General features: G+C 58.1%; 1 protein-coding gene across 2 annotated transcripts in view; it reads left to right on the top strand.

Moving 5' to 3' along the window:
• The first annotated feature begins 8,105 nt into the window (after positions 1-8,105).
• Positions 8,106-27,855, top strand: part of LOC123351536 (sodium/potassium-transporting ATPase subunit alpha-2) — a 40,606-nt gene continuing 20,856 nt past the window's right edge. Inside the window, exons 1-9 of one of the 2 annotated variants that reach the window (XM_044990929.1) lie at positions 8,106-8,259; positions 17,559-17,663; positions 19,758-19,817; positions 20,733-20,936; positions 22,064-22,177; positions 23,680-23,814; positions 24,805-24,922; positions 25,686-25,954; positions 26,113-26,311. In XM_044990929.1, the coding sequence (XP_044846864.1) occupies positions 8,248-8,259; positions 17,559-17,663; positions 19,758-19,817; positions 20,733-20,936; positions 22,064-22,177; positions 23,680-23,814; positions 24,805-24,922; positions 25,686-25,954; positions 26,113-26,311 (1,216 nt within the window). In that variant the 5' untranslated portion in view covers positions 8,106-8,247. Of the gene's footprint in view, positions 8,260-17,558; positions 17,664-19,757; positions 19,818-20,732; positions 20,937-22,063; positions 22,178-23,679; positions 23,815-24,804; positions 24,923-25,685; positions 25,955-26,112; positions 26,312-27,855 lie in introns of those variants that run through there. The other variant, XM_044990930.1, reaches the window with a different exon arrangement.

The following is a 27,855-nucleotide window of genomic DNA, read 5'->3' as shown; positions in this document are numbered from 1 at the left end:
CCATGGCCGGCTAGGGCCGGAAGCGCTGCAGTGCAGCATGGAGGCTGCTCCAGCCCTGCAGCCCGCGGGGCAGCGCAGTGGGTCCAGGGGCAGCATGGAGCAGGCAGGGCCCGGGTGGGCAGCGTGGCCCAGGGGCGTGGGCTGCCCGCCGGAGACATGCAGCGGAGAGGGGCTGCGGGGGTGAGACTTGTCCCAGGCGGGGTGGCTGGCAGACAGGGGCGAGGAGCCGGTCAGGGTCCCCCAAACTGATAAACTTCCCCGGCGCTGCTGGGGAGCCCCGTGTCTCTCCCGCTCGGCTGCGCTCCAGCGGCTCCCCGCCGGCGGCAGGACGCGCCCCATGTGGCTGGGGGGCTGGAGGCTCCGCGGGAAGGGCAGCACACGCGGCTGGGGTGCTGTGTGCGATCCCGCGGTGCGGCCGGGGCCTGCTAATACTGTCTGCGGCGATGTTGGAGCCATGCTGAGCATGGGGCACGATGGCCGAGGAGCCGGCCCTCTCGCTCCTCCTGCCACCCCTCCCCAAGGCTCCTCTGGCCGTGCTGCCCCCAGCACCGGCCTGGCAGGCGCCACTTTGGAAAATGTGCTGAGAGGAAGCAGCTGCTTCCCCTGCACCCCGCTAGCTACGCTACTGGCCAGAAGATCTCCCCTCCAGGAAGTATTTAACCCCTTCCTGATTCCCTCCTCTGAATTTCATCGTGGCTGTTGGGACACCATGGGATGAGGGCGGAGGTGGGTCAGGGCTGGAGCAGCCCTCTGAGAAGGGCAGTTCAGATGAGCCACAGGAAGCCAGGCCAATGCTCAGCTGAACCTGAGCTTGGTCTGCTCTGCTTGCATTGTGGATCGACAGAGGACGACACCCTGCCGGGCTGCCAGGCTGGCCCGTCTCACCAAACCCGGATGATGAGCTCTGAGTAGCTTAATGCAGTAAATCAGAGGATGGGTCAGGACGGGCCAATGGTCAGCGCACTCGCTGGAGAGATCTGAGTTCAAATCCCTTCTCTGCTGCAGACTCCTTGGGCTGGTCCTTTGCCTTCTCTGCTCCTCATTTCCCCACCTGAACAGCGGGGACCATAGCCCGGCTCTGGGGTGTGGAAGGAGAAATGCACTGATGTTGGGGAGGTGCTGGGGGCCAGGGAAAGAGATGAGAGCCATCTGCTTCACTGGGCTGGCTCGTGGCTGCAGTGAGGTCGGGGCCTCCTCTTCCTGATCCCGTGCCGGTGCCTGGGTGAAGCTGCGTCTGTCTCCCCAGGCGTTGCTGGGCCCTCCTGGCAGATGGGCGAGCCAGGCCCCAATCCTGCCAGGAGACGTGCTCGCAGGTGGGTCATGCCCATGACATGCAGGAGCGGGGCCTCAGTCTGGGCTCTCTTCCTCGTCGAAAAGGTTTCCCAAGCCATGGGACAAAGGGGGGAAGAGGCAGCTGGACCCAAAGGCTCCTCTTCTGTCCTGAACCACTTCTCCTCTTCTGGAATAGCCCCAGCGGGGAGCCCGGGCAGTGCGTGGAGACAGCTCACCCCCTTGGTGCACGGAGAAATGAGCCTCTTCCTAGGGGGTTCACTGCAGGGCTCTGGGGGGGTTCTGTTTGCATCGGATCCAGTTGGCACTGGGCACGAGGCCCTGCAGGCCCTCGGCGCCAGGACCCGTCCCCCTCCGCGGAGCGTCCCCTGCCATGCAGCGAGCCTTAATCCCGCGTGCTTGTTAAGCACTAATCTGCCCCGAGCCCAGCGAGGGGCAGGATGGAAGAGGGATTCGTGCCAGGGCCTGCAGGAACCTGCTGGGGAGCAGGGGCACGAGGCGGGGGAGTGAAAGAATGAGGGAGGTGGGAGGAGACAAGTGAGAGACGGGAGAGCAAGAGAGTCACAACAAGCAAAGGTGTGAAAGGGAGAGTGGAGGGAGACAAAGGAAAGGAACACCCAGGCTACGGGGATACAGCACCAGAGCTGCCGTTAGGGTCCAGTGCGGCAATCAGAAAGGACCGTCCCATGCAGGGTTAATTCCCCCATGAACCCCCCTCCTCTACCACCACCAGGCTGGGGCATCCCCTGTGGATCCCAGAACATCTTTTGAGTTTTAAACCCTGAGCAGAGCTACAACCACAAGCCACCCGCACCTTGGGGTCCGTGCGGTCAAACGAGGGAAGGAGCCCGATGCCCGTGCACTCTCCATGCCCACACTCCCCTGCCTTGGTGCGAGCTGCCCGGGCTCCCGTGGATGGCACTTCTGCTGCCTGGGCTGCTTCTCTACTCATGCTCCCGCGGCCCCCATACATTCCACTGCCAGCGAAAGGAAAAGAAGCCCAGACGCAGGAGGGGATGGGAAGGACCTTGGTGCCCAATGCTCTAGTCACTTACAAAACGTTGCCTGGGTAGAGCACCCCCTCCTGCTGCCAGCTAACTCCCCCAGCCACAGGCGAGCCAGGGGCAGGGACTTTGCCAGCACCCCTTGGGGCAGGGCATTCTGGCTGGGGTGGTATGTTACCTGTTGTCAGTCAGGGGCTCCCTTGGTTGCCCCGGACTCCCAAGGGGACACGGGCGCTATGAATTTCCCTCCTTGGCACCTTCCACTTGCAGATCTCAAGGCGCTTCCTCACCTTCAGTCTCCCCTGAGATAAGCCAGTTTATGAGATGGAGAAATTGAGGCACGGGCAGCAGAAGGGACTTGCCCAAAGTCACACAGCAGCAGAGCCGGGAATAGAACCCAGGAGTCCGTCTTGCTAAACCTAGGAGTGTAAATTCAATCCTTGAGGGGACCATTTAGGGAACTGGGGTAAAAATCTGTCTGGGGATTGGTCCTGCTTTGGGCAGGGGGTTGGACGAGATGACCTCCTGAGGTCCCTTCCAGCTCTGATATTTTATGATCTTGGAGCTTTCCATGTGCAGTGTGGCTAAGAGGAGGAGGTCACCTGAAATGGAGCCAGCACTTTGCAGGTACCTAGTGTGACAAAGTTCCTCCTCTACCTTGGTGGGTCCTGCACTTATTGGCAGATTTGCTCACCTCAGTGATCTTCCCCACAGTCTGGATCAACTCCTCCTGTGTCTGATCAGGAGTTGGGAGGTTTGGGGGGAACCTGGGCCCGCCCTCTACTCCGGGTTCCAGCCCAGGGCCCTGTGGATCACAGCTGTCTATAGTGCCTCCTGTAACAGCTGCAGGACAGCTACAACTCCCTGGGCTACTTCCCCATGGCCTCCTCCAAACACCTTCTTTATCCTCACCACAGGACCTTCCTCCTGGTGTCTGATAACGCTTGTACTCCTCAGTCCTCCTCCAGCAGCAGCAGCAGCACACCTACACCTACACCCTCACCCTCACCCTCACCCTCACCGCTCCTTGCGCCTCTTGCTCCCAGCTCCTCACATGCACCACAAACTGAAGTTAGCTCCTTTTTAAACCCAGGTGCCCTGATTAGCCAGCCTTAATTGATTCTAGCAGCTTCTTGATTGGCTGCAGGTGTTCTAATCAGCCTGTCTGCCTTAATTGTTTCCAGAAACCTCCTGATTGTTCTGGAACCTTCCCTGTTACCTTACCCAGGGAAAGGGGACCTACTTAACCTGGGGCTATTATATCTGCCTTCTATCACTCTCCTGTAGCTATCTGGCCTGACCCTGTCACACTAGGATGAGATCCATCGATTCCAATGGGAGTTAGGAGCCCAAACACCTTTGAGGTTCTCTGGGCCCTACCCCAAGCCAGGGGAACCACAGCCCCAAACCTAACCATGGCTTCTTAAAGGGCATCACCACCTTCCCAGCCCCTTGTAATGCGGCACCGGGAACTCGTCAGCTCTACCACGTGGCCCTTGGCTCCTTAGAGAAACGGTGTGGATGAGGGATGGAAAATCCCAGCCTGGCACTCGGCGGGGGTCATTCTTGGAGGGGATTTAAAAAGCAAACAAATTAAAACCAGATTTGGGAAGCAAAGGCTGAGTTCCATGGCTCCTGGGGCTAATCTCCCCCCGGACAGCGGGGGAGCCAGGCTGGAATTAAAGCCGGGGAAATATGCTTGCTTGCTTTCGGCGGCTCCCTTCTGAACTGCGAAGGCATCTGAGAGGAGCTGGACGGCACCTCTGGAAGCAACACCTCCGTGTTTCACACTGCTCGAGATAAAGTCCCGATTTCCGTACTTCAAGCTCAGTGACACCAGCCTTGTCTACACGAGAAAACTGTCCCAATTTAGCCAAACCAGTTTCAATCTGCTGTAGCGCAGAGCCTTCCCGCCCCACCTCCCCGTCTATCCATGCTACTGTTTCAGGGGAAGGGTTCCTGGCACCCATGGGCCTTATCCTGATTCCAGAGGGCAGGTCTACACTGCCGCTGAAGTCAATCTAGCGTAGGTTGCTCAGGGGTGTAAAACACGCCGTCCCGCAGACCCAGACAAAGACAAAGCGCTCCCCTGCCTGGTGCAGCCGCGCGGATGCAGGGCTGTGGTGTAGACTTGCCCTCTCAGACTGGCGCTCTTAAACCGAAACGGGCGAGGAGCGATTGGCACCGATTTAACGGCGTCACTTTCTAAACCCATTCCAGTAAATCGGCGTCGTTTTCTCAGGGCTCAGGGGCTGTGTTTTCTGTTGCTCTGCGTGGGACTCTCTCTCTGTGGCCATCACAGGCTGAGTTGCTTTGGGAAGGACGCAGAGCCTAAAGGCAGTAAAGAAAGAGCTGATTTAACAAGAGATTCTTCTAAGGCTGCAGACCCGGCCCCTGCTGACTGCCCCTTCCTGCCCCAGGGTGCCTTCCCAGCTGTGCCTGCTTAGCGTACTGACCCGGCTAAGTTTCCGCTGCGCTGCAAGGGGACAGCAGGCCGGGTTCATGCACCAGCAGACCCAGCAAGCCCATTTCTGCTTTGATGATAACGTTCACATGGTGTGCAGACTAACACAGGACTGCTGCCCCAGGCCTGGCAGCCCTACCCAGCTTTCTTTGCTGGAAAGGCAGCAAGGCTAGTGGTTAGAGCATGAGTTTGGGAGCCAGGCCTCCTGGGTTCTACAGCCAGCTCTGTCACTGCCTCACTTGGGCAAGTCACTTCCCCCCTCTGTGCCTCAGTTTCCCCATTTGAAATACAGGTTAAGCACACTGGAATTCCCCACCCCCCTCCCCAAGCAGAGCCTTGAGACGCTCAGGCGGACTGCTGCCAAGTGTGGCTTTCTCCCACACATCTGCCCCTCACCCCTCTAGTGTCTACTAGCTGGGATGAGAACTGTGCTCCCTGCCCTCTGGCTGCCCCCCTGAGTCCATCACCCCTTTGTTATGTTCGTGGTACACACCCAGAGTCGGCTAAAAATACCATCTGAGCAGGTTGCAATGTCAGCCCACTTTCATTCTCGTAACCCTGAACAGGAGCATACAGGAACGTGAAGCCCACGCTCAGGGGCCAGGTCAGACTGGCCAAGACCCTGGGGGTTTCTCGCTCCCCTCTGCAGCGTGGGGCACGGTCACTTGCTGGTTTGAACTGGAGTAAATGGGGGATTCTCTGTAACTTGAAATCTTTCAATCAAGGATTCCAGTAACTCACCCAGAGGTTCTGGGCCTAGTGGCGGAGCAGGCGGGTGGGTTCTGTGGCCTGTCATGTGCAGGATGTCAGACTAGCTCAGTGGTGCTGAGACTGCGGCTCGCGAGCTGCAAGTGTCCGGTTAACGTGTCTCCTTGCGGCTTTTTGCAGCCCGTCATATTAACATAGTGTGATGTAATTATTAACCGATCTAAGTTCTTAACCAATCAGGATGCTTTTCCTATGTTATTAATAGGGCCCTACCAAAGTCACGGCCATGAAAAATGTGCCATGGACCGTGCAATCTGGTCTCGCCTGTGAAATCTGGCTGTTGTGGAGGGGTCACAGTATTGCCACCTTTCCTTCTGTGCTGCTTTCAGAGCTGGGCGGCCAGAGAAGGGTGGCTGCCGGCCAGGCACCCAGCTCTGGCGACTGCCCAGGGTGCCGTGGTCAGGGGGTCGCTATGGTCACCACAAACACACGCAGCCAGCCCAAGGCCCTGGTCATCTCCAAGCACTGGGGAGGGGCAGGGCTGGGGCTGGGGCACCCCGTGGCTGGGTCAGACCCACCCCCAGTGGCAGGGCAGAAGTAAGGGTGGCAATACCACACCATGCCACCGTCACTTCTGCGCTGCTGCTGGCTATGGCACTGTCTTTAGAGCTGGGCTCCTGGCCAGCAGCCGCCACTCACCAGCCGCCAAGCTCTGAAGGCAGCAGCGCAGAAGTAAGGGTGGCGCGGTATGATATTGACACCCTTGCTTCTGTGCTGCTGCTGGCGGGAGCGCTGCCTTCAGACCTGGGCACCCGGCCAGCCGCCGCTGCTCTCCAGCCACCCAGCGCTGAATGCAGTGCCGTCACCAGCAGCAGCGCAGACACCGTGACCCCCCTACAATAGCCTGGTGACCCCTGCCCATGATCCAGTTTTGGGTCAGGATCCCCACAGTTACAACACCATGAAGTATCGGATTTAAATATCTGAAACCGTGAAATGTAAGATTTTTAAAATCCTATGACCATGAAATTTACCAAAATGGACTGTGAATATGGTAGGGCCCTAGTTATTAACCAGTTAAGAGACTAAGTTATCAACTTATTTGCTGTGAGAATAATATATATAATATAATAATATTATATATAAACTAAATATTTCCCCGTCACACTGTTTAAATATGAATAGTACTACAGTAAATGAAACAATGAATTCACACTCCTGTGGCTCTGCTGGGTAACACTGATCACTAATTTGGCTCCTGAACCACTGAGGTCTGAGTACATTGGACTAAATGATCATGATGGTCCCTTCTGGCCTTGACGTCTAGGAATGTGTGAGAGACAAAGCAGGCTGCTCCCTAAGGCAGGGAGGCACCACTCACCCAACCATGCTCTAGGCTGGTTCGGGCCAGCCTGACTGCCCAACACCATTTGCAGGCTTCCCTACAAAGGCCCCTAGCCTGCAAGCAGGACCAGGAACCCCTCCACCCTCCTCCGCCACACTCTTAAAGGGAGAGCTTGCAATTCCAGGACAGTCCTCAACACTCTGCACCCTGCAGACACTGCAACCCCGCGCCACTTGGGTGCTGATGGTTTGTGGTTGGTCTCCCCTGAGCAGCAAAGGCTCTCTGTATCCTGAGCCAGCCTGTGGCTCCAGAGTGGCTGTTCCACCTGTGATAAGACCCTCCTGCAGAGAAACAGCCCTCAGACCTTCACTAGCAGCTGCCAGCACAGGGCTCTTCCTACACAGGCATGGACTCTCTGTCATGGCAATGGGGGAAACTGAGGCACAGAGCATGCAGGGGGCTGAGAGCCATGAGTAGAACCTAGGAGCCTTATTCTCCCCGCTGTGCCACACCCGGCAGACCGGCCTGGCTCAGACGTTGGCGGAACAGGGTCTTTGATTTGGTGTCCACACAGTGGGGACAGCCCAGACAGCAGCTGAGCAGCTCCCCACAGCCAGTCACACCACAGCATAGAGTCCCCGAGCTGTTCCCAGAGCCTAGGCCAAGTCCCTGAGCCGTTCCCAGCCTCAGGGGCTGCTCCGGGCCAGCGACAGCTGCACCAGAGCCGGAGAGGTGACATGAGCTCTGCCTGTGTATTTACCTATAACCATCCCAGCAAAACACAGCACTGGCTAGAGAGGGGTGCCCAGGGGAAAGAGGAAGAGATGGGGGTGGGGGGTGGGAGGTAGATGGACAGATAGATGCTGGTGGAAGGATAGACCCGGACGTAGTGCATCGTCCATTTCGTGCATTCTGTGCGCCCCCACAACTCACATAGAGGGACCTATTACCCAAACTCCGCGAACAAACCCACGTCTGTTCCGCTCAGGAAGTGCATGAAAAGCCCCGACTAAGCCCCCGAGAGTGGAGGCTGGGTCCCTCTGGAGAGCTTCATTTATCACAGTCAGCTGGAGCCAAGGGGGACTTGATGCGGCCCTTTGACTTCCCAAACAGAGCTCTGCCTTACAGCCGACCGACAGACGCAGGGGGCGGGGGGCGGGCTGTGTATACCATGACATTGCACAGCACATTGCTGGCCCTGGATTCTCCCCAGCTAGCGGAGCAGAGACACAAGGCTTCGGGGTGGGGGGAGAGAGAAAGGGGTGGGAGGAGGGTGGAGTTTTTCTTGACCCAAGATCCTGTTTCACCAAGTGACCCTGTCCAGAGAAGGAGAGGGGCGAAGGAGGGAGCTATTTAAAGAAAGCTGGGAAGTCTTCTCTCTCGACTGATTTCTCCTTTCCTCCTCCTGCGTTCCTTCCATCCAGCCCCCGGCGAAGATGGGGAAAGGGGTGAGTAGGACGCCTTGAGTGCGTTTTAAGGGGATCGTGCTGGGAATGGCTTGAATGGGACTGAAGCCGACATTGGTGCTGTGGTGGAAAAAGAAGCGGGTAAAGGAACCTAAACTAAACGCCAAATTCCCCGAAGGAGACGTGGGTAAACTCCGGCTACCCGAGTCTGCCCTCAGCTGCGCGACTGGGGAACGAGGGACTGGAGAGCTTCAAAGTTTGAGACAGGAGTGAAGCAGCAACAAACGAGGGGGGAACACGGGCATGTAACTTTCTGGGGCTTGTTTGTGCAGCTTGGAAGGCAGGCAGGGCCAGTGCTTAATATGTGCCAGGGCTGAGTGCCGGCACCTCTAGGGTTGGCAGTTCATAATCCCGGCACCTCTGGGCCTGGCAGTTCATAATCCCGGCACCTCTGGGCTTGGCAGTTCAGAGCCCCGGCACCTCTGGGCCTGGCAGTTCATAGCCCCGGCACCTCTGGGCCTGGCAGTTCAGAGCCCCGGCACCTCTGGACTTGGCCGTTCAGAGCCCCAGCACCTCTGGACTTGGCAGTTCAGAGTCCCGGCACCTCTGGGCCTGGCAGTTCATAGCCCTGGCACCTCTGGGCTTGGCAGTTCAGAGCCCTGGCACCTCTGGGCTTGGCAGTTCAGAGCCCCGGCACCTCTGGACTTGGCAGTTCAGAGCCCCGGCACCTCTGGGCCTGGCAGTTCAGAGCCCCGGCACCTCTGGGCCTGGCAGTTCAGAGCCCTGGCACCTCTGGGCCTGGCCGTTCAGAGCCCTGGCACCTCTGGGCCTGGCAGTTCAGAGCCCCGGCACCTCTGGGCTTGGCGGTTCATAGTCTGGCAGTTCAGAGCCCTGGCACCTCTGGGCTTGGCGGTTCATAGTCTGGCAGTTCAGAGCCCTGGCACCTCTGGGCTTGGCAGTTCAGAGCCCTGGCACCTCTGGGCTTGGCGGTTCATAGTCTGGCAGTTCAGAGCCCTGGCACCTCTGGGCCTGGCAGTTCAGAGCCCCGGCACCTCTGGGCTTGGCAGTTCAGAGCCCCGGCACCTCTGGGCCTGGCAGTTCAGAGCCCCGGCACCTCTGGGCTTGGCAGTTCAGAGCCCCGGCACCTCTGGGCCTGGCGGTTCATAGCCCCAGCACCTCTGGGCCTGGCCGTTCAGAGCCCCGGCACCTCTGGGCTTGGCAGTTCAGAGCCCCGGCACCTCTGGGCCTGGCAGTTCAGAGCCCCGGCACCTCTGGGCTTGGCAGTTCAGAGCCCCGGCACCTCTGGGCCTGGCAGTTCAGAGCCCTGGCACCTCTGGGCCTGGCCGTTCAGAGCCCTGGCACCTCTGGGCCTGGCCGTTCAGAGCCCTGGCACCTCCGGGCCTGGCCGTTCAGAGCCCCGGCACCTCTGGGCTTGGCAGTTCAGAGCCCCGGCACCTCTGGGCTTGGCGGTTCATAGCCCTGGCACCTCTGGGCCTGGCAGTTCAGAGCCCCGGCACCTCTGGGCCTGGCGGTTCATAGCCCCGGCACCTCTGGGCCTGGCAGTTCAGAGCCCTGGCACCTCTGGGCCTGGCCGTTCAGAGCCCCGGCACCTCTGGGCTTGGCAGTTCAGAGCCCCGGCACCTCTGGGCTTGGCAGTTCAGAGCCCCGGCACCTCTGGGCTTGGCGGTTCATAGCCCTGGCACCTCTGGGCCTGGCAGTTCAGAGCCCCGGCACCTCTGGGCTTGGCCGTTCAGAGCCCTGGCACCTCTGGACCTGGCAGTTCAGAGCCCCGGCACCTCTGGGCTTGCTGCATCAGTTATGAAAGTTAAAAAAAATTACTTGAGCTCTGGCACCTCTTTCATTACTGGGCAGGGCCCCCCGCTGCTCCGGGCCTGGTCTCTCATTCCATAATTGCCATTTCCAATGCACCCCCTCTCCTTCGCTGCAGGGAAACATTTTTGCAGCCAGGCGAACAATGCAACGGAGGGTACCGCTTACCAAACAATGTGACTGCTGGGTAAACAGCCCCCTCACCAGGGCTGGGTCAGACTCCAGGTGGGGGTGAAGGAGTTGGCCGGGGCATTGGCCCCGGGGGATTATTTGGAGACATAGGCTGCATTCCAAAAGCAAAATCAGCTCAGCTGTCCTCTGCATGCCACCGCCAGGATCAGAGAGCTGGCTTAGCCAGGAAGTTTGTTTGAATAAACTGGGGCTCCCTCCTGGTGTTTTCAGCTCTTCGGGAACTTTTTGCAGCTGGCATTAAAAAATATCCCGACTGCTGCAAGCTGGCTCCACTCCACTGCCCCTTAAACCTCCTTGGCCTCCCGAACGCTGTCGAGACACGAGGGACATTTCGAAAGGAGCAATCCAGCCCAGCTATCAATCCCCCCTTGCATTATCAGAGATGGGCTTTGCAGCACCGTGGGGTAGTTTGGGGAGAGGGGGGCATGTGCCCAAATCCCTTGAAACAGAATTCCTCCGACCTGCGACGTGGAGTGCCTGGCTCTGCTTTGCTAATTAGTTCCCCAGAAGCTGAAATGCAGAGTGGGTTGATTTATGTATGTATGTAGAATGGCCAGATCTGTAGGAAATGCCAGAGCCTGGGAACCTTCGTGGAGCTAGGGATGGAGCATGAATTCATTAACGAGATTTATACACTGCTCCTAACACATGACTCCCGGGAAACTGAAAACCATGGGGACCGGGCTATACAGCAAACAGGGTGTAGAAGAAGGATGATGAAGTGACAGTTTAGGAAGGCAGACTAGGGAACTGCCCGTCAGAACTCCCCGGTTCTAGTTCCAGTACTGGGAGGTGAATGGGGTCTAGGGTTGAGAGCAGGGATCTGGTTGTCAGGACTCCTGGGTTCTGTCTCCAGCTCTAGAAGAGAGTGGAGTCTAGTGGGTATAGCAGCGCTGTCAGGACCCCTGGGTTCTGCTCCCAATCCTGTCCCTGACTTGTGCTGTGACCTTGGGCAAGCCACTTCAGTGTCACCAACTGGCTAATGCGTATGTCTCCCTCTGATGGGTGGATCCAGGATTGATCAGATGTGTATCCTAGACCCTATAGTGCTTGTAGAGATTCTCCTCAGGCTCAGATGGCAGGGGGGCTGTGCCTCAGAAGGTGTGGGTTCCATCCCTGCTGTACGTCCGAAGCCCCATAGCTGGGATGTTCCCAGATGATCACAGGTTTGTTCCAATTTTCATTCATCTTTGACGTTCCCAAGTGGGAGGAACCACGGAGGGGCAGAGAGCTGTTCACAGAAGGATTCTTTTTAAAGTATTTTTACAGCCAAGCAATAATCTTATACAGAAGGGAGAATGAAAACCACATTGCCTGAAAAATAACTCTTCTCTTTAAACAGCTTCAGTGGGGAGAACAATGTCCTGTGCCCACAGGAAGCACTCAGAATGGGGGCTTGAATGGGGGATAGCATGGAGACATGCACAGGAAACATACAGGGCTAAGAGTGCTGCCTAGGGGATAGACCCTGATCTGCGTGAGGGTGCATAGAACTGCCCACATGAAGCTCAGCACAGGATCCAAGCCTGCGATAGCATTTCTCGTTCTTTTATTATCCGGAGCCTTTTGAAGAGGTCTGCCAGGTGATGAGCTCTTGCTCTAATAATTAGGGGTGGCTGAAAATGTTCTGTGGACATTTATTTTCAGCGGGAAATCAGGTTTTCGACTCCATAAAACTTCTTGTGCAAAGGGTCGGCTTTCCGTGCATTTTCTGGGCCGTTTTTTGTTGGAAAAACGTAACACCTGAAAACCGAAATATTTTGGCCACTAATTCCCCTTTTCTGAGCTCATTTTTCGTTATTTGAATGTCTGGTGCAAAAATGTAATTTTTCCACGGAAAATTTAGATGAGAAGGAATTTTTGGCCTGTTTTCATCAAAATTTTCCATGGCAAAACCCACCCATTTTCTGAAAAGCCACATGAATACCCAATAACAACATTTTGCATTGATACAGTATCTTGCAAGATGAGATTTCACAGCTGTTGCTCTGGTGACACTTTAGGGGTCAGGAAATATAAATGAAGCAGGGTGCAGTTTTTCACTTTTATTCCTCTATGAGAACTGCCGCAATTGTTACATTTCTGTGTTCCGTGGCACCCCTGAAAACGTCACATCCGCAGCAGGACCAGACCTCTGAGCCAAAACAACCCCTGAGTGAAAGGAGAATCCCCATTACCTAGGAGCAGTATGAGGCCTAGGACACACAGCTAATTAGTTGGGATCCCAGCCAGTAGAAGGCAGTCATGCACAGATGCACTAGCCAGTTCATTGCACTGTTGAAAATGACAGCGGGCCACAGCAAACGAAATATTTACATGAGCGTATTGCAGTGTCCTCAGGGAGGCTCCGCCACAGACTCATGACAGGGGCTGTCAAGGGACCAAAGAAGTGTGACCCCCCCCCCCATTCGCCCGGATCATGCTGAGCCCAGTGCCCGCTGGGACAGGATTTGGGGAATTTAGACAGTGTTTGCTGGGCAGATGTGGCCGCTAAAGCTCAGAGTCTGGTACCTCACTGACAACTCTCTGTGCAGCCAGCCGGGCATGGCGCTTGCCTGCCAAGAGATGCCAGCTAGAAAGAGATGCAGGAGGGAGGATGGGGTAGATGAGCCACAGGGTCACCTCTCGCTGGGAATCATTGGCCTAGGAGAGACCTGTGGAAAGGCAGAGTGGACGGGGATGGAGCAGCAGGGCTCCCGTGGGGATTCGATCCAAACTCCACGGCTTCTCGAGCCCCCTCCCTTGGAGAGTCTTGCCATTCTGGGCCGACGTTAGTTAAACCCAACAGCACCCCGTGTGGTCGGTGGTATTACCCCAGCCTCCAGCTGGGGAACCCAAGCCACAGAGTCGTGCAGGGACTTGCCGAAGTTCTCACTACAAGTCTGTCACAGAAGTGGGAACAGAACCCAGGAGTCCTGGTACAGTCCTGCTCTGTACCATGGGCATGGTGCAGGTGTGTGCAACCTCCCCATCTTTACCACTCCCCATCTGGGGCTTTACCACTCCCCATCTGGCCCCCAGCGACTCCCTGTATAGGTCTCTGCCCCACCCAGTCACCTGGAAGAGGCAAGGCACAGCTGGGGCAGTGTGGGGGGTCCAGGCCATTGGCCCCATGTAAATCCCAGCCTGGAGCTCTGGGTCCCCCTCTAGTGTTAGGGATCAGAACTGCAGCCCCATGAGCATGGCTGGCCAAAGGAGTGACACTCCTGTAATGGCCCTGATCCTGTAGCAAGTGCACCCGGTGAGCGACTGGGGGGGTGTGGGGGACACAAAGGGCTCAGGATAGGGCCCAGAGCATCTAACTCACCTGTGCCACTGACTACAGGCAGGGGCTCGTTCTGCCAGGTCTCCTCCTGCTGCTCGATGGTCCCTCTATAGGGCATCGTTTGGCACTTGGAGGTTGTGAGGGTGGGGGGCAGAGAGCTGGGACGAGGAGTGGGGCGCGGCTATTCCCAGAGATATACCATGTCGTGGTAATCTAGCCTCTATGACTGAAAGATAGGGGGTCCCACCGGTGCTAGCCCAGCTTTGAGGGGGCTTTGCTGCCCCCAGTCCAGAGCCCCAAAGCAGGGCAAGGTCCGTGCTGGCTGCTTAGGGGGTGGTGCTGGCGATAGCAGGGGTGGCTGGCTGTAAGTGCTTCACCGCTGTCATTAAAGATCCAAGTACTTATGGCAAGAGGCAGCGTGTTAACCCTGGGGCCTTGCCCACACACAGCTGGGCATGGGGTTCTGTTCCGCTTGGCTGCTGCATCCCACCCCAGAAGGGGCTGCATTTCGGCAGCTGGCGCAGCAGATCCTGGAAGGTGCTTTGGGATCTTTGCTGGGAGCAAGAGGTTGTCAAACAGAACTGAGAGCTCCTTAGCTATCTCCTCGCCGCACGGCGAAGGATCCCAAAGAGCCATGGAAACCACAGGCAGGAGGCTGGACTCATGAACCCCGGGAAGTGCCAGGACTATTCAGCCCTTTATATGGAGCAGAAAGGAGGCTCTATTCTCCCTTCCCCATTCATGGCCTGAGAGACACTTTCTTCCGCGCTCTCTTTCTTCCTGCGGGGGCTTTTGGCTCAGACTCTCCTCCAGTCTCTGGAGACAGACATGACTTCCCTTGCAGACCAGGGCCCTCTGGCATCCTTGCTGCCCTGATCATAAACCCCAGGGAATCATTCCCTAATTGGATCTAACACACCAAGTCCAATAGGATCCGGTCAAACATAGCCCTGTCTGAGCTGCAAAACTGACCAAGTCGCCCTAGGGACCAGCTGTGTCCCAAGACTGTGCGATCCTGCCTGGACCGGCAGCACCAAACAGTGCCGTAACTGGGCTACCAGCATGGGCAGAGCCAAAAAGGGGTGGAGATATGTTTGTAAAATGCAAAGGGGGCCATGGTCAGGGTGATTGACTCTCATGTTGCAGGGCGGGGAGCTGCAGGGGTCAGGAAGGATCCCCCATTGCCTACGTGGCTGGGGGCAGGGGGGAGGAGGGTGTTGCGGAGGAAAGTCGTATCTCGGCAGCTGCAGAGGTCAGGGTACTGCACGTATGAACCAATGGCCTGTTCAGATGTGGAGGAAGGTGGGCTACTGGACAAAGGGACCAGGGGGTCTGATCCAGAGCAGGGGGCTGCTGGGTTAGATGGGCCAGGGGGTGTGATCTGGAGTGGCAAATCCGAGACTCCTTTAAGAGGGTGCAGTCCAGCCTCCTACCCTGTCTTCTTAAGGAGCCTGCTCACCCAGACCCAGGCTCACGGCGGGAGATGCCCGTGTGGATCCTAGCTTTGGGGCTGGGGGGCTGGGCGGGGGCTGCCTTTGAAATGGTTGGCTCTCATTGCACTGCCGTAGATCCCCCTGGGCCTGCACCTGTCCCCCTCGCTCTCACTCTGTTACAGGCTGTTCCCAGGAGTGGAGGCGGAGGAGAGGGAGCCCGGCATACTGGAACTGGAGCCAGCGCCCCCAGCCCCAGGGGAAAGGGTTCCACTTCGATCGATACAGGGGAACGGGAGAGGCCCAGAGCCGGGGGCAGGAACCAGCGGGGCCTGTGAATACGACACCCCCAAATCATAGCTGGGACCGTGCAGAATGCCCCCTGCACACGTGGCTGGGGGCAGGGAGACATGCTCTGGAAATGCACCATAATGATACATGGGGAGTTGCAGTTGGCAGGCTGGCCTTGTCCCAGGGACTTGCCCCAAATTGTGGCTGCTTTCAGGGTTCCTAACAGTTTCAATGCCTCCCTCCCTTCCCACCATCCCTACTCCCCCCCCCCCCCGCCGTAACGTGACCCTTTGCTCATAGCGGTTGTTCTTGGCACTGGGGGGACTTTTCCATGACAGCAGAGAGCTGAGGTCCTCTTTATTTTCTGCCTTTGAATAAATGCTGCTGGCCCCGCTCCCACAAGCTGAGCGCTCGAGTCCCCGTCTTCGACCCCCACATCACCCGTGGGGGCTCATGCCCCGCTGGGCTCCCGGATGCCCACCGGCGCGGGGAGGGCCAGGGGAATCATCCCAGGATATGCCAGTCTCCTCTCAAGCAACCCCCTCCCGAGGGCCCGCAGTAATGAATCCCAGAGCCCCCTCAGGAGGAGCCACCAGCCCAAAGCAGCAGGAACCAGGGGAATTCAGTGTCTCTGCTTTGGCAGAGTGTCCCTGGGGAGGGTGAAGTCACTGGCATAGCATGCAGGGCACAGTGCTGTCTATGCCAGGGCAGCATTGGCAGGACAGCTAGAGGTCCCAGCTCCCCCCCCCCCCGCCCCATGTGCTGTTTGCTTAGCGCAGAGTGAACATTGGAAGATTTGGGGCTTGAGTTCAGTTCCCAAACACCAACTGTCTCCCCGAGCTCTCCAGGCCGCTGGGCTCACAAACCAGGGCAGGAAGCTCCCAAGAGCAGGATTCCTGATGTGATTCCCACCACTGCCTGTGACCGCTCCGCGTGGGAATGCTGGGATAGGAATAGCCTCTCTCCTGGCATTCTGGCCCTGGGGCTCCTGCGTGGAGCAGAAGCAGTCCGCCATCGTCAGAGCGCCACCTGCAGACTATGGGGGCAGGGGCACTGGGAATGCCATCATCCACAGGGCCATGAGCCTTTGCCCATCCTTTGGAGGATCTCAAAGCACTTCACACTCATGCACGAGCTGAGCCTGACACCCCTGGGAGGGGAGTCAGGATCATCCCCACTTTGCAGAGGGGGAAACTGAGGCATGGAGCATGAAAGTGACTCACAAATCAGTGGCAGAGCTCAGAGGAGCATTTCCAGAGCATGTCTCCCTGTCCCCGGCCATGACCAGGACCCCATGGTGCTAGGCGCTGTACATCATTTATTAGGTGTATTATGGTAGCATGTCAGAGCCCCAGCCACGACCAGGACCCCATGGTGCTAGGTACTGTACATCATTTATTAGGTATATTACGGTAGCGTGTCAGAGCCCCGGCCACAACCAGGACCCCAGTGCTAAGCATTGTGCATCATTTATTAGGTGTATTACGGTAGCGTGTCAGAGCCCCGGCCACAACCAGGATGCCATAGTGCTAGGCACTGTGCATCATTTATTAGGTGTATTACGGTAGCACCTCAGCACCCCACCCATGCACTGGGACCCCGTGGCACTAGGCACGATACGAACACAGAACAAAGAGACAGTCCCTGCCCCAAACAGCTTCCAATCTAAGTGTAAGATGGGAGGCAATTGGTGCAGAGAGACCCACAGATGGGGCAGCCCGAGGAAACATCCATTCGCCTTTCCTGGCTGTGGTCCCGCTTTTCTGATCTCTTGCATCCAGGCAGGGCGGGGGGGTGGGGGGAACACAACTCCCCCTCTCCCACTTCTGCGTCTCGTCTCCCCCAGGCCTGACCTGACACAGCAAGTGTTGCGGGAGAGACACCAGGAATGTCTCGGCCCTGCTGCAGGAGATGCCGTTCCCTGGAGACCTGCCTAGGTTTTGTCTGAGGCCCAGGGACCGGACACTTGGGCTGTCCTGAGCTGCCAGGTGGCCAGAGCTGGGTTCTGTTCTGCATTGGTTGCTCCGAAGTCCTGACTGAGGACCTGGCGTGGTGGTGGGGGGAGACTCTATCTGCACTGAGTTCATTCCCACTTGCCACCCAGCACCTTCTGCCAGGGGGACGCTCTGACCCGGTTCTGGATCTGCCAGGGGGTGGCCACAGCCCAGCCAGTCCTGGGCTCCCATGCCTAGTCGTGCCCTTCGTGCTGCATGGCTGCCGTGAGTTGGGGGGCTCCTCCTCCCTGCGTCTCTCTCCTCCCTGTGGGTCTGTGTGGCTTCCGGAGTCCCCTGCCCACTGAGGTAACACTACCCCTCTTTCTTCTCCTCTGGCAGGTTGGGCGGGAGTATTCGCCAGCGGCAACCACCTCTGAGAATGGCGGTGGCAAGAAGAAACAGAAGGAGAAAGAGTTGGATGAGCTGAAGAAGGAGGTGAACCTGGTAAGGATCCGATCCATCCCATGGGCACTGCTGGGGGGCCGGGCTGCCAATGCCTGGTGTGGGAGGGCCCTTGACCTGTTCCCCCCCCATAAGGCAGGTCACCCCCCTCCATGCTTATGGGACTGTGAGGTTGCCTCCCCCCATCCTTGCTAGATCTTGCTGGTCACCCCTGTGATCAGCACCTAGCATCAGACACCAAGGCAACAGAAGACAGAAAGAAGTTGGTGGAAGGAGGGTAGGGATAGGATACAGAGGGACCTAGACAAATTAGAGGATTGGGCCAAAAGAAATATGATGAGGTTCAACAAGGACAAGTGCAGAGTCCTGCACTTAGGACGGAAGAATCCCATGCACTGCTACAGACTAGGGACCGAATGGCTGGGCAGCAGTTCTACAGAAAAGGACCTAGGGGTTACGGTGGACGAAAAGCTGAATATGAGTCAACAGTGTGCCCTTGTTGCCAAGAAGGCTAATGGCATTTTGGGTTGTATAAGTAGGGGCATTTCCAGCAGATCGAGGAATGTGATCATTCCCCTCTACTCAGCACTGGTGAGGCCTCATTTGGAGTACTGTGTCCAGTTTTGGGCCCCACACTACAAGAAGGATGTGGATAAATTGGAGAGAGTCCAGCGGAGGGCAACAAAAATGATTAGGGGGCTGGAACACATGACTTATGAGGAGAGGCTGAGGGAACTGGGATTGTTTAGCCTGCAGAAGAGAAGAATGAGGGGGGATTTGATAGTTGCTTTCAACTACCTGAAAGGGGGTTCCAAAGAGGATGGATCTAGACTGTTCTCAGTGGTAGAAGATGACAGAACAAGGAGTAATGGTCTCAAGTTGCAGAGGGGGAGGTTTAGGTTGGATATTAGGAAAAACTTTTTCACTAGTAGGGTGGTGAAGAACTGGAATGGGTTACCTAGGGAGGTGGTGGAATCTCCTTCCTTAGAGGTTTTTAAGGTCAGGCTTGACAAAGCCCTGGCTGGGATGATTTAGTTGGGTTTGGTCCTGCTTTGAGCAGGGGGTTGGACTAGATGACCTCCTGAGGTCCCTTCCAACCCTGAGATTCTATGATTCTATGATTCTATGATAAGGATGGATGGAGGGATGGATGGATAGATAGTGCAAGTGGCTGGCTGCTGGATAGATGGATGGTGCAGGTAGATGGGTGGATAGAGTCTACGAATAAATAAGAAGCAAGAGAAAGACTGAGGACAGGGTAGGCCTGATACTCAATGAGGGAGGAGGAACAATAACTGGAAATGTAGAAATGGCAGAAGTGTTCAATGACTTTTTTGTTTTAGTTTTCACCAAGAAGACTAGTAGTGATTGGACATCTAACATAGCAAATGCCAGTGAAAATGAGGTAGCATCAGAGGCTAAAATAGGGAAAGAACAAGTTAAAAATTACTTAGACAAGTTAGATGTCGTCAAGTCACCAGGGCCTGTTGAAATGCATCCTAGAATACTCCAGGAGCTGACTGAGGAGATATCGGAGCCATTAGCAATTATCTGTGAAAAGTCATGGAAGACGGGAGAAATTCTAGAGGACTGGAAAAGGACAAACCTAGGGCCAATCTATAAAGAGGGGAATAAGGACAACTCGGGGAATCACAGACCGGTCAGTTTAATTCCAGTACCCGGAAAGATAATGGAGCAAATAATTAAGTAATCAATTTGCAAACATCTAGAAGATAATAAGGTGCTAAGTAACAGTCAGTGTGGATTTGTCAAAAACAAATGGTATCAAACCAACCTAACAGCTTTCTTTGACAGGGTAACATGCCTTGTGGTTACGGGGGTGTGACGAAATGGGGCATTTTCCTGGTTAAGCAGTAGATGTGGTATATCTTGACTTTAGTAAGGCTTTTGATACTGTCTTGCATGACTCCTCATAAACAAACTAGGGAAAATACAACCTAAATGGAGCTACTATAAGGTGGGTGCAGAACTGGTTGAAAACCCACCCCAGATGGGCAGCAGACTCCGATGGGCCAGCGCTCTGCCGGAAGGGCCCTTCGGATCTGGTTCTGTTCCCAGGACATTCCGCTCTCTTGTTATTCTGCCTGTGACCTTCCCCCACCTCTCCCCTGGCAGGACGATCACAAGCTGTCCCTGGATGAATTGGGCAGGAAATACCAGGTGGATCTGTCCAGGGTAAGTCAGGACATGTCAGTGTCTGTGGGTTGGTGCCCCTCCCCCACATCACCCTCTCCCCAAAACTTACTTCCCCCACCACCCTCCCTCCCCATCACCCTCCTCTCCTCTCCCCCCCTTGCTCCCCCTCCATTATCGCCCCTCGCTCCCTGCTTTCCACTTCCCAGGCTGCGCTGCCATCCTGCCCCACACCACTGCCCGATGACAATCGCTGCAGCATCAGCCATCGCAGGTACCCTCCTGCTTCCCTCCACCCTGCCATCTGACCTCAACCCCCTGCCAGATCTTGGGAGAATTTGCCCTCACCCTTCCCTTAGGGTGGGGTCAGCCTGGGGCCTGAGCCTTCCCCTGTGAAGGATGGTCTGGGCCCTGATTCCCAGGCTCCTGGGTGCAGGTTCTGTGCAGCGTCCAGGCCACTCCATTCACCTGGTGCTCAAAATACAGGGAAGGGTCCCCCCAGAAGCCCCAATGGGGGAGGGATTCCCCACCCAGAAGCCCCAGCAGCCCCCTGGGGAAGATGAAGCCCCTCCCCCTGCAATGTGGGCATTTGGCAGGGTGAGGGAGGGGCTTCCCTCGGGGACCCCCCCTCAAGCCTGGTGGCACCGGGCAGTGGGGGATTCAGGAGAACTGGACCCCCAGGGCTCTGTGATGTGTGTGGGGGGGGGGGGAGGGAGCCTTGGGCAGCAGCTCCATTCCCTTCGCCAGCCACTGGGTCTGGTGCGGGAGGGGCCAACAGTGTGAAATGCCAGAGATACGGGGGCTCCTCCAGCCTTTAGGTGCTTCGGACCCTGGTAGCACGTAACTGGCTCTTTCTCTCTGTCCCTTCCTCCTGCCCTCCCGTTTTGTTGTTCCTCTGGATTCTGTGTTGCTCCTTCGCTCCCCTGCCATCCCTCTGACCCCCCTCTGCCTGGGCAGGGTCTGACCAACACCCACGCAGCCGAGATCCTGGCGCAGGATGGCCCCAACGCCCTCACGCCCCCGCCGACCACCCCCGAGTGGGTCAAGTTCTGCCGCCAGCTCTTCGGGGGCTTCTCCATCCTGCTGTGGATCGGCGCCATCCTCTGCTTCCTGGCCTACAGCATCCAGGCCGTGATGGAGGACGAGCCGTCCAACGACAACGTGAGCCACATGTGACCCGGAGCAGATCAGACACGGGGTGGGGGGAACCAGGTCTTTCTGGCCTGTGGCCCAGGGCTGGGTTCAGCTGGATTCTCCACCCCACACCTGGACTTTCTGGGGGTTGAACAAACCTCTGAATGGAACCTCACTGAAACTCCCTGCTTCTGTCCTTTCCCTAAAGCCGTGGGGTGGGGGGGGGGAGAAATTATGGGAGGGACCCTCTGGCCTGAACTTGAGGAGGGTCTGGTCTTACCCAAGGGGTGTGACCAGGTTTTGCATGGCAGGGCCGTAGGGTCTCATCCCAGCCTCCCAGAGATTTGTGAGAACCCGGCCTGGCCGCAGGCTCCAGGGGTCTCATCCATTCGGTCAGCTCTGGGCTTTGATTCACCAAACTCAACCCAGAGCAAGTGAGCAGCATCTCCTGGCCGAGGCAGGCAGAGCCGGGCTGAACTGGTCCCACCTGGACACTCCCAGCACTGGGGGATGGGTGAGGAACGGTTCACTGTCCCCCTGCACTGAAGGCAGGTTGCAAAATAACTCAGCCCGGGTTCCTAAATAAGAGCTGTAGTAACACGAGCGGGGGCAGCTCTGCCTCGACAGCCGTCCCACCTCGAGGCTGATCTCGCCCGCGAGACCCGCAAGTGCTGCAGAGAGCGAGGAGGGGCTCGGGGGGTGGGGGGTGCTCTCCCTTCACTGTCAGTGCTGGCCCCACCGCTCCAGTGCAGTGCAAGGGGGCGTTGTGCGGCAGGGAATGATGAAAGTGGCCCAGTAGGGGGCGCTTTCCCTGTGGCGCCAGCACCGAGCACAGTGGCCAGGGGTTCTGTGCTGCCCCGGGCCTCGCCTTTGGGATGAGACACCAGCCCAAGTCCCAACTACTTGTGATCATTAGGGAACCAACTTTTCATCCCATTTGGGGTGTTAGCCCCTGGGCCCCAGCCAAACTCCATCTCCAGTAATTACCTACTTCTCCTCACAGGGTCAGATATTTGTCACTTCCTGTCCTAAACTGCTTGGCAGCATCACTATGCGTCTGTTAAGCAGCTGCCACATCCCCCCCCAGGGGTGACTGCATTGCGGCAGTGGGTGCAGAAATCCCCTATGTCTGAACAGTCTTCCTCTCTCCCCAGCTGTACCTGGGTGTGGTGTTAGCTGCTGTGGTCATAGTCACCGGCTGCTTCTCCTACTACCAGGAGGCCAAGAGCTCCAAGATTATGGATTCCTTCAAAAACATGGTACCACAGGTAGGAGCTCCCCTCGCCCATCCTCTGCACCCTGCTGGCGCCACGTGGCACGGGAAGGGAGCACCAATGAAGGGAGGAGCCTGACCATCTGAATAAAGGCAGCTCAGGTTGGAAGGGTCATGGCCAAGCTACAAAACATTGATTGCAACAAACCCACAGCTACCTAGGAGTGCCCACTTCATGGGGGGTAGAACCTGGGTCTTCCAGCACCTAAGGCCCAGCCTCCTGAGCTAGAGGAGGATCCTCACTGACTGCTAGCAATATAGGGCCCATGTCACACAGACAAGCAGTTCCGATTCCATCCAATAGAGGGAAGAATTTTCCCCTCTAAGGCTCCCTTTTGATCCTAAATCTCCTTGACAGGAGAGACAGACCCAAGCAGCACACGTGGAATCTGGGTTGGGGACACCTGTAAAGGCTTAGGGCAGGATCTGGGATTTTGGTCCATTTGGGAAACGTGGGTCCAAATCCAGTTTCAGGGCATTAAGATCTCGGCTGGTCCCTTGCGGCGGGTAAGCCAGTCAGTGTGGTTCCAGAGCTCCCTCTAGTGGCGGCCGGGCCACAAATAGGAGTTGATGAGCCCACGACAGCCATGGGGAAATGGCCTTTTAGCTCAGTAGCAGCTGATGTCTTTAGACCCAGAGTTCCCAGATTCCAGGGGCATGGGCATGGCGTTGCAAGAGCCGTTGTTGCCGAAATATCCCAGGCCATCGCTGAGCGAGGGGAGAAGAGAACATAGAGCTGGAGGCTCTCTGGGGATCCCTGAGCCCGTCTGGGGGATCCACCTCCTCCCTGAGCTGGCAGCGCAGCCAGGGGGGCATTTCTGAGTTTGGACGCAACCGTGCTTAGCTTTTGATTTTGTCCCAATCTCTGAGGCCTCCATGCTTCCTCCTTCCAGCCAGTCTCTGAAATGCTGCCTTGATGGGCTGGGATCCCGCTCTCCCGCTGGTAGAAATCGGGAGTCACCCCACTGAGGTGGAGAGAGATCAGAATCAGGCCTGTGCCATGCCTTGCCTGGTCGGCGGCAGGAGAGCCCACGGGCCGGGGGCAGGCATTCCCAGCCCGGAGAGAGAAGATCTAAACGGAGCTGATTGCTGAGCGCTAGGGGTAGCGGGGACAGAGAAGCAGCTGCAGTGGTGGGTGGGCGGCACTTCCCTCTGTTGGCTGGAAGAGGGGGTGCAGCTGTGACCCCCACACACTGTGAGAGTCCAGAACTCCACTGGGAGTTTCACCCGAGCCCAGCAGCAGGCCAAGCCCTGGGTAAGGGTGGGGGTGGGCTCAGGACACGCTGGCGCAAGGTAAACCACATGCACTTGCAGCTTTGCTCACAGCTTCCACTGGCAGGGCCGTTCTGCAGGGCTCCCCCACGAGGGGCTGGGACCCATCAGGGCAGATGGGGGTCAGGGTGCGCAGCAGGCTGGGGCGTCACAGGGGGCTCCAGGGGTGCGGGAGCCGGGCGCAGTGCTCTTGCCTTTACCTCTCCTTCTGGTTGCGTTGGGCAGCAAGCCCTGGTGATCCGGGAGGGCGAGAAGATCCAGATCAACGCCGAGAACGTGGTGGTGGGAGACCTGGTGGAGGTGAAGGGAGGAGACCGGGTCCCTGCCGATCTGCGCATCATCTCCTCCCATGGCTGCAAGGTGAGGATGGCGGGGCTGGGCCCCGGGCTGGCGTGGGGGCTCCATGGGCTACAGGAGAGGGAGGCATGGCCGCCATAGGGCAGCCAGTGCTGCTCTGTTTGGCCGTACGGACAGATGGACCCTGCTTTGTCCATCTTACACAAAAAGGCTCATGAGGCCTTGCTGCTCTCGTGGCCCTATGAGATCTACCCACAGGGCCATATAGGGGGATATTGGTGCCTTCCTCCTTGGAAGGGCCGCTGTGGCCCACCCCTTGGACTCTGTAGGGATCCCCATATTGGGGGGCATGTAGGCGGGCCCTGGCTCCTGTCCGATCCGCACGGCAGCAGGCTGTGTCAGGACAGACTCGGGGGAGGTCGCAGGGTCTCAGCCAGGCCGAATCTCCAGATCCCGTGTAAACCCAGGGCTCCCCTGCAGGGATGGGGTGAACGTGGAAGCTGGGCTGTCGCTGTATGCCTGGCTGCAGCACCCCTGAATCCCCCACTGCCAGCCCAATCCCTGGAGCCCTCGGAAACCCCCCAGCCCTCTCTGATGCGGGTCCTAACCCCTCCCCTGCCCGCGATGATAAGCACCCCGGATCCAACCGTCCCCCCACCAGCTGCTGAACCCCTCCCCCCTTCCATCCCTAAACTCGAGTGTCCACGTGCTCCCCCCGCCCCTCCCCCAGCAGTGCAGCTGCCAGGCGCCCGCAGTGAGCTGCGTGGGATAAGGGAGCCTGCCAGCAGCCCATGCTCTGTGCAATGGGCCCCATGTGAACTAGTACTGAGGATGGGGGGCACTCGAGGGGTGGGACATGGGAGCCCCAAGAGCAGGGGGATTTGTCCATCTGTGCATAAGGGCAGAATCGGGGCTTATGGGCTGATGCCAGTGCCAGGGGCAGGGGATGGATAATGACTGAGGCAGATTGCCCCCGTGCTGTCTGTCTGTTCCTCCCATCTCTGTCTCTCTTGGGTCCCGAGGCTCCTGACCGGCCTCCCGTTGCCTCGGCAGGTAGATAACTCCTCCCTGACGGGCGAGTCGGAGCCGCAGACCCGCTCCCCCGAGTTCACCCACGAGAACCCCCTGGAGACCCGCAACATCTGCTTCTTCTCCACCAACTGTGTGGAAGGTGAAGGGGGGAGGGGGCCGCCGGTCCGCTCAATTTAGGGCCCGTCCCTGGATCTGCAGGGCTGTCCCACGTGCGCCCCGGCACTGAGCCTGGGGCGGTTATGGAGCCCTGAAATCAGTGTGCGGGGGCAGGGGGGGGACTGAGCAAAGGGGAGTTGAAATGAGAAGGGTTATTACCCCCAGGCAGCCTAACCCCAGAACTGCAGAGGCAGTGCCAGTGAGGGTGCCCGGGCAGGCGACCGGGCCGCAATGCCAGGAAGGCCTGGCCCTGGCACACAGACTGCTGTGCTGAGAGACGCCAGAGGGATGCTGTGCTGAACGGAGAGCCCTGAGGCTGGAGGGGTCCGCTGCTCAGACAAGGGCCTAACCCCAGAGACGAGCCAGGCCTCAACCCCCGCCAGGCCCATCACCCACCCAATGGGTGGCGTGCGCTTGCCTGCAAACCGTGAGGGGCCTCATCCAGTCCTGATGCTGCCAACCAGGGGCCAGCCTGGGCTGGGCTGAGACCCCCACAAGCTCATTGCACAGAATAGCCACCGGGCAGGGTTCGACACAGGCTCCTGGTCCAGGGCTGAGAGGACACCCAGGGCCCAAACAAGTGGTGCACGGGGCAGCTGCTACATTGTTGGGGTCCCGCAATCCATCCTTTACCAGAGCTGCTCCTGAGGCCCCTCCCAGCCCCCGCCCCCTCACCCCAGCTCCAGTCTTCCCCCCAGAAGTATTGAAATACCTGTCTCCCCTCCCCCCCCCCCCCATGGCACTAGGCACTGCCCGGGGTATCGTCATCTCGACCGGGGACCGCACAGTGATGGGCCGCATCGCCTCGCTGGCTTCGGGGCTGGAGGTGGGCCGCACCCCCATCGCCATGGAGATCGAGCACTTCATCCAGCTCATCACCGGGGTGGCCGTCTTCCTGGGGCTCTCCTTCTTCATCCTCTCCCTCATCCTCGGCTACACCTGGCTGGAGGCCGTCATCTTCCTCATCGGCATCATCGTCGCCAACGTCCCGGAGGGGCTCCTGGCAACCGTCACGGTAACAGGTTCCGCTCCTGCGCTGCCCCAGGGTGGGGCTGGGTTTCTGGCCAGGCCCCCGGCACAGCCAGCGCAGGGCGATCTGACCACACTGGCAGTGCCGGGTGCAAATCCTGCTCCCCCCATGCCTGCTCTGACCCTCGCCCCTCCGCCCCGCAGGTGTGTCTGACCCTCACCGCCAAGCGCATGGCGCGCAAGAACTGCCTGGTGAAGAACCTGGAGGCAGTGGAGACGCTGGGCTCCACCTCCACCATCTGCTCCGACAAGACGGGCACCCTGACCCAGAACCGCATGACGGTCGCCCACATGTGGTTCGACAACCAGATCCACGAGGCTGACACCACCGAGGACCAGTCTGGTGAGAGGCCGTCACTGCTACCTGCCGCCTTTTCCCCCGACCTCCGCTGCCTGTGCCCCCGCCATCTGTGCCATCGCCACTCCACCACCCCATTCCCCTCCACCAGTGCCGTCACCACCCTGGCATCCCTGCCCACACCCCTGCCACTCACACCGCCCCCTGACACCACTGTGTCCTTCTGCCTGCCACTACCACCGCTGCCCACACCCCTGGGACTGCCACCACTGCCCACACCCCTGGGACTGCCACCCCCCCCACACACCTCCGCCCACACCCCTGCCACTATCTCCCCCACCTAAGCCTAGGTTTACGTCAGCACTTTTGCTGGTAAAACTTTTGTCAGCCAGGGTGTGAAAAAACCACACCACTGACCAACGTGAGATTCACTGACGAAAGCACCGGTGTGGACAGCCATAGCTACTGCCGCTCGTTGCGGGTGGTTTAATCATGCCGGCAGGAGAGCTCTCTCCCATCGGCACAGAGCGGCTACACGGGAGACCTGACAGTGGTGCAGCTGTAAGGTGTGTAGTGTAGACATAACCTTAGCCTGCCCTGTGATCAAACCTGTCGTTCTCCACACACTGGGTAACAATGCAGCATGTAGGGGAAACTGAGGCAGAAACAGGACTCATACAAATACTACAAAATATTCCCACTTTGTCACACTCCCCCACTGCGTGTGCCATCACCCCCATCTCTACTAAAGCCCATTGCCAACTCCACCCGTGCTCTCACATACCAGCCGCCATTGTGTGCCGTCACCCCCACCTCTACTCATGCCCCCCACTACCACCACTGCCTGCACCCTCCCCCGCTATCCCCCTCGCCTGTGCCCTTGCCCCCTGTCATCACCACCCACATGCCATGCCTCCCATGTGCCTGCCGCCACTCCATCGGTGCCCCCTGACACCACCTCCACTCCGGCTACCTGCACCCCTAACTCATCATCTTGTGTATCTCCCTGCTCCAGCCGTCCTTGCCTCCCCCCACCTGCGTCTGTCTAACCCCTGGTGCTGCTTCAGGGCAGGGCTGAGGTGGGGGTACAGGGGGGAACCTGTAGCACTGCAGGGTCAGCTATGCTGAGCCCCAGAGTGTGCCCTGGGCAGAGGGTAGCATGGCAGTGCCTGCAGGGTGGATGTGGCAAGCCCTCGCACACAGCACCCGTGTTCCATGTTCCTCTCCCGAATTCCTGGCTCTTCTTTCCCTTGTTTGCCTCAGTCTCGGTTCGATCCCATGGGACCTGACTTTGGGAGGCCCTGGTTTGGAGACCTGGGCACCTCCCAAGAGCAGGCTCTGCTGGATTAGAGATTGTAGGAAAGATCCTGGCTACTCCATCTTGGCCTCTCCTGGCAGGGGGTGCTGTAGGGGGCGGGGCAGGAGCACTGGCTGTGTGGGGAGTTCCTGGCTACTCCAGTTCCAGCCTCTGCCAGAAGGGGGTGCTGTAGTGGGGCAGGGAAGGAGTACTGGCTATGGGGGGAGTTCCTGGCTACTCGAGTCCCAGCCTCAGCCAGCAAGGGGCGCTGTAGGAGGTGGGGCAGGAGCAC

Source organism: Mauremys mutica, chromosome 17 (assembly GCF_020497125.1).
Source record: "Mauremys mutica isolate MM-2020 ecotype Southern chromosome 17, ASM2049712v1, whole genome shotgun sequence".
Lineage (NCBI taxonomy): Eukaryota > Metazoa > Chordata > Testudines > Geoemydidae > Mauremys > Mauremys mutica.
Note: the sequence above shows the minus strand (reverse complement) of the source record. Positions and strands in the feature narration are given on the sequence as shown.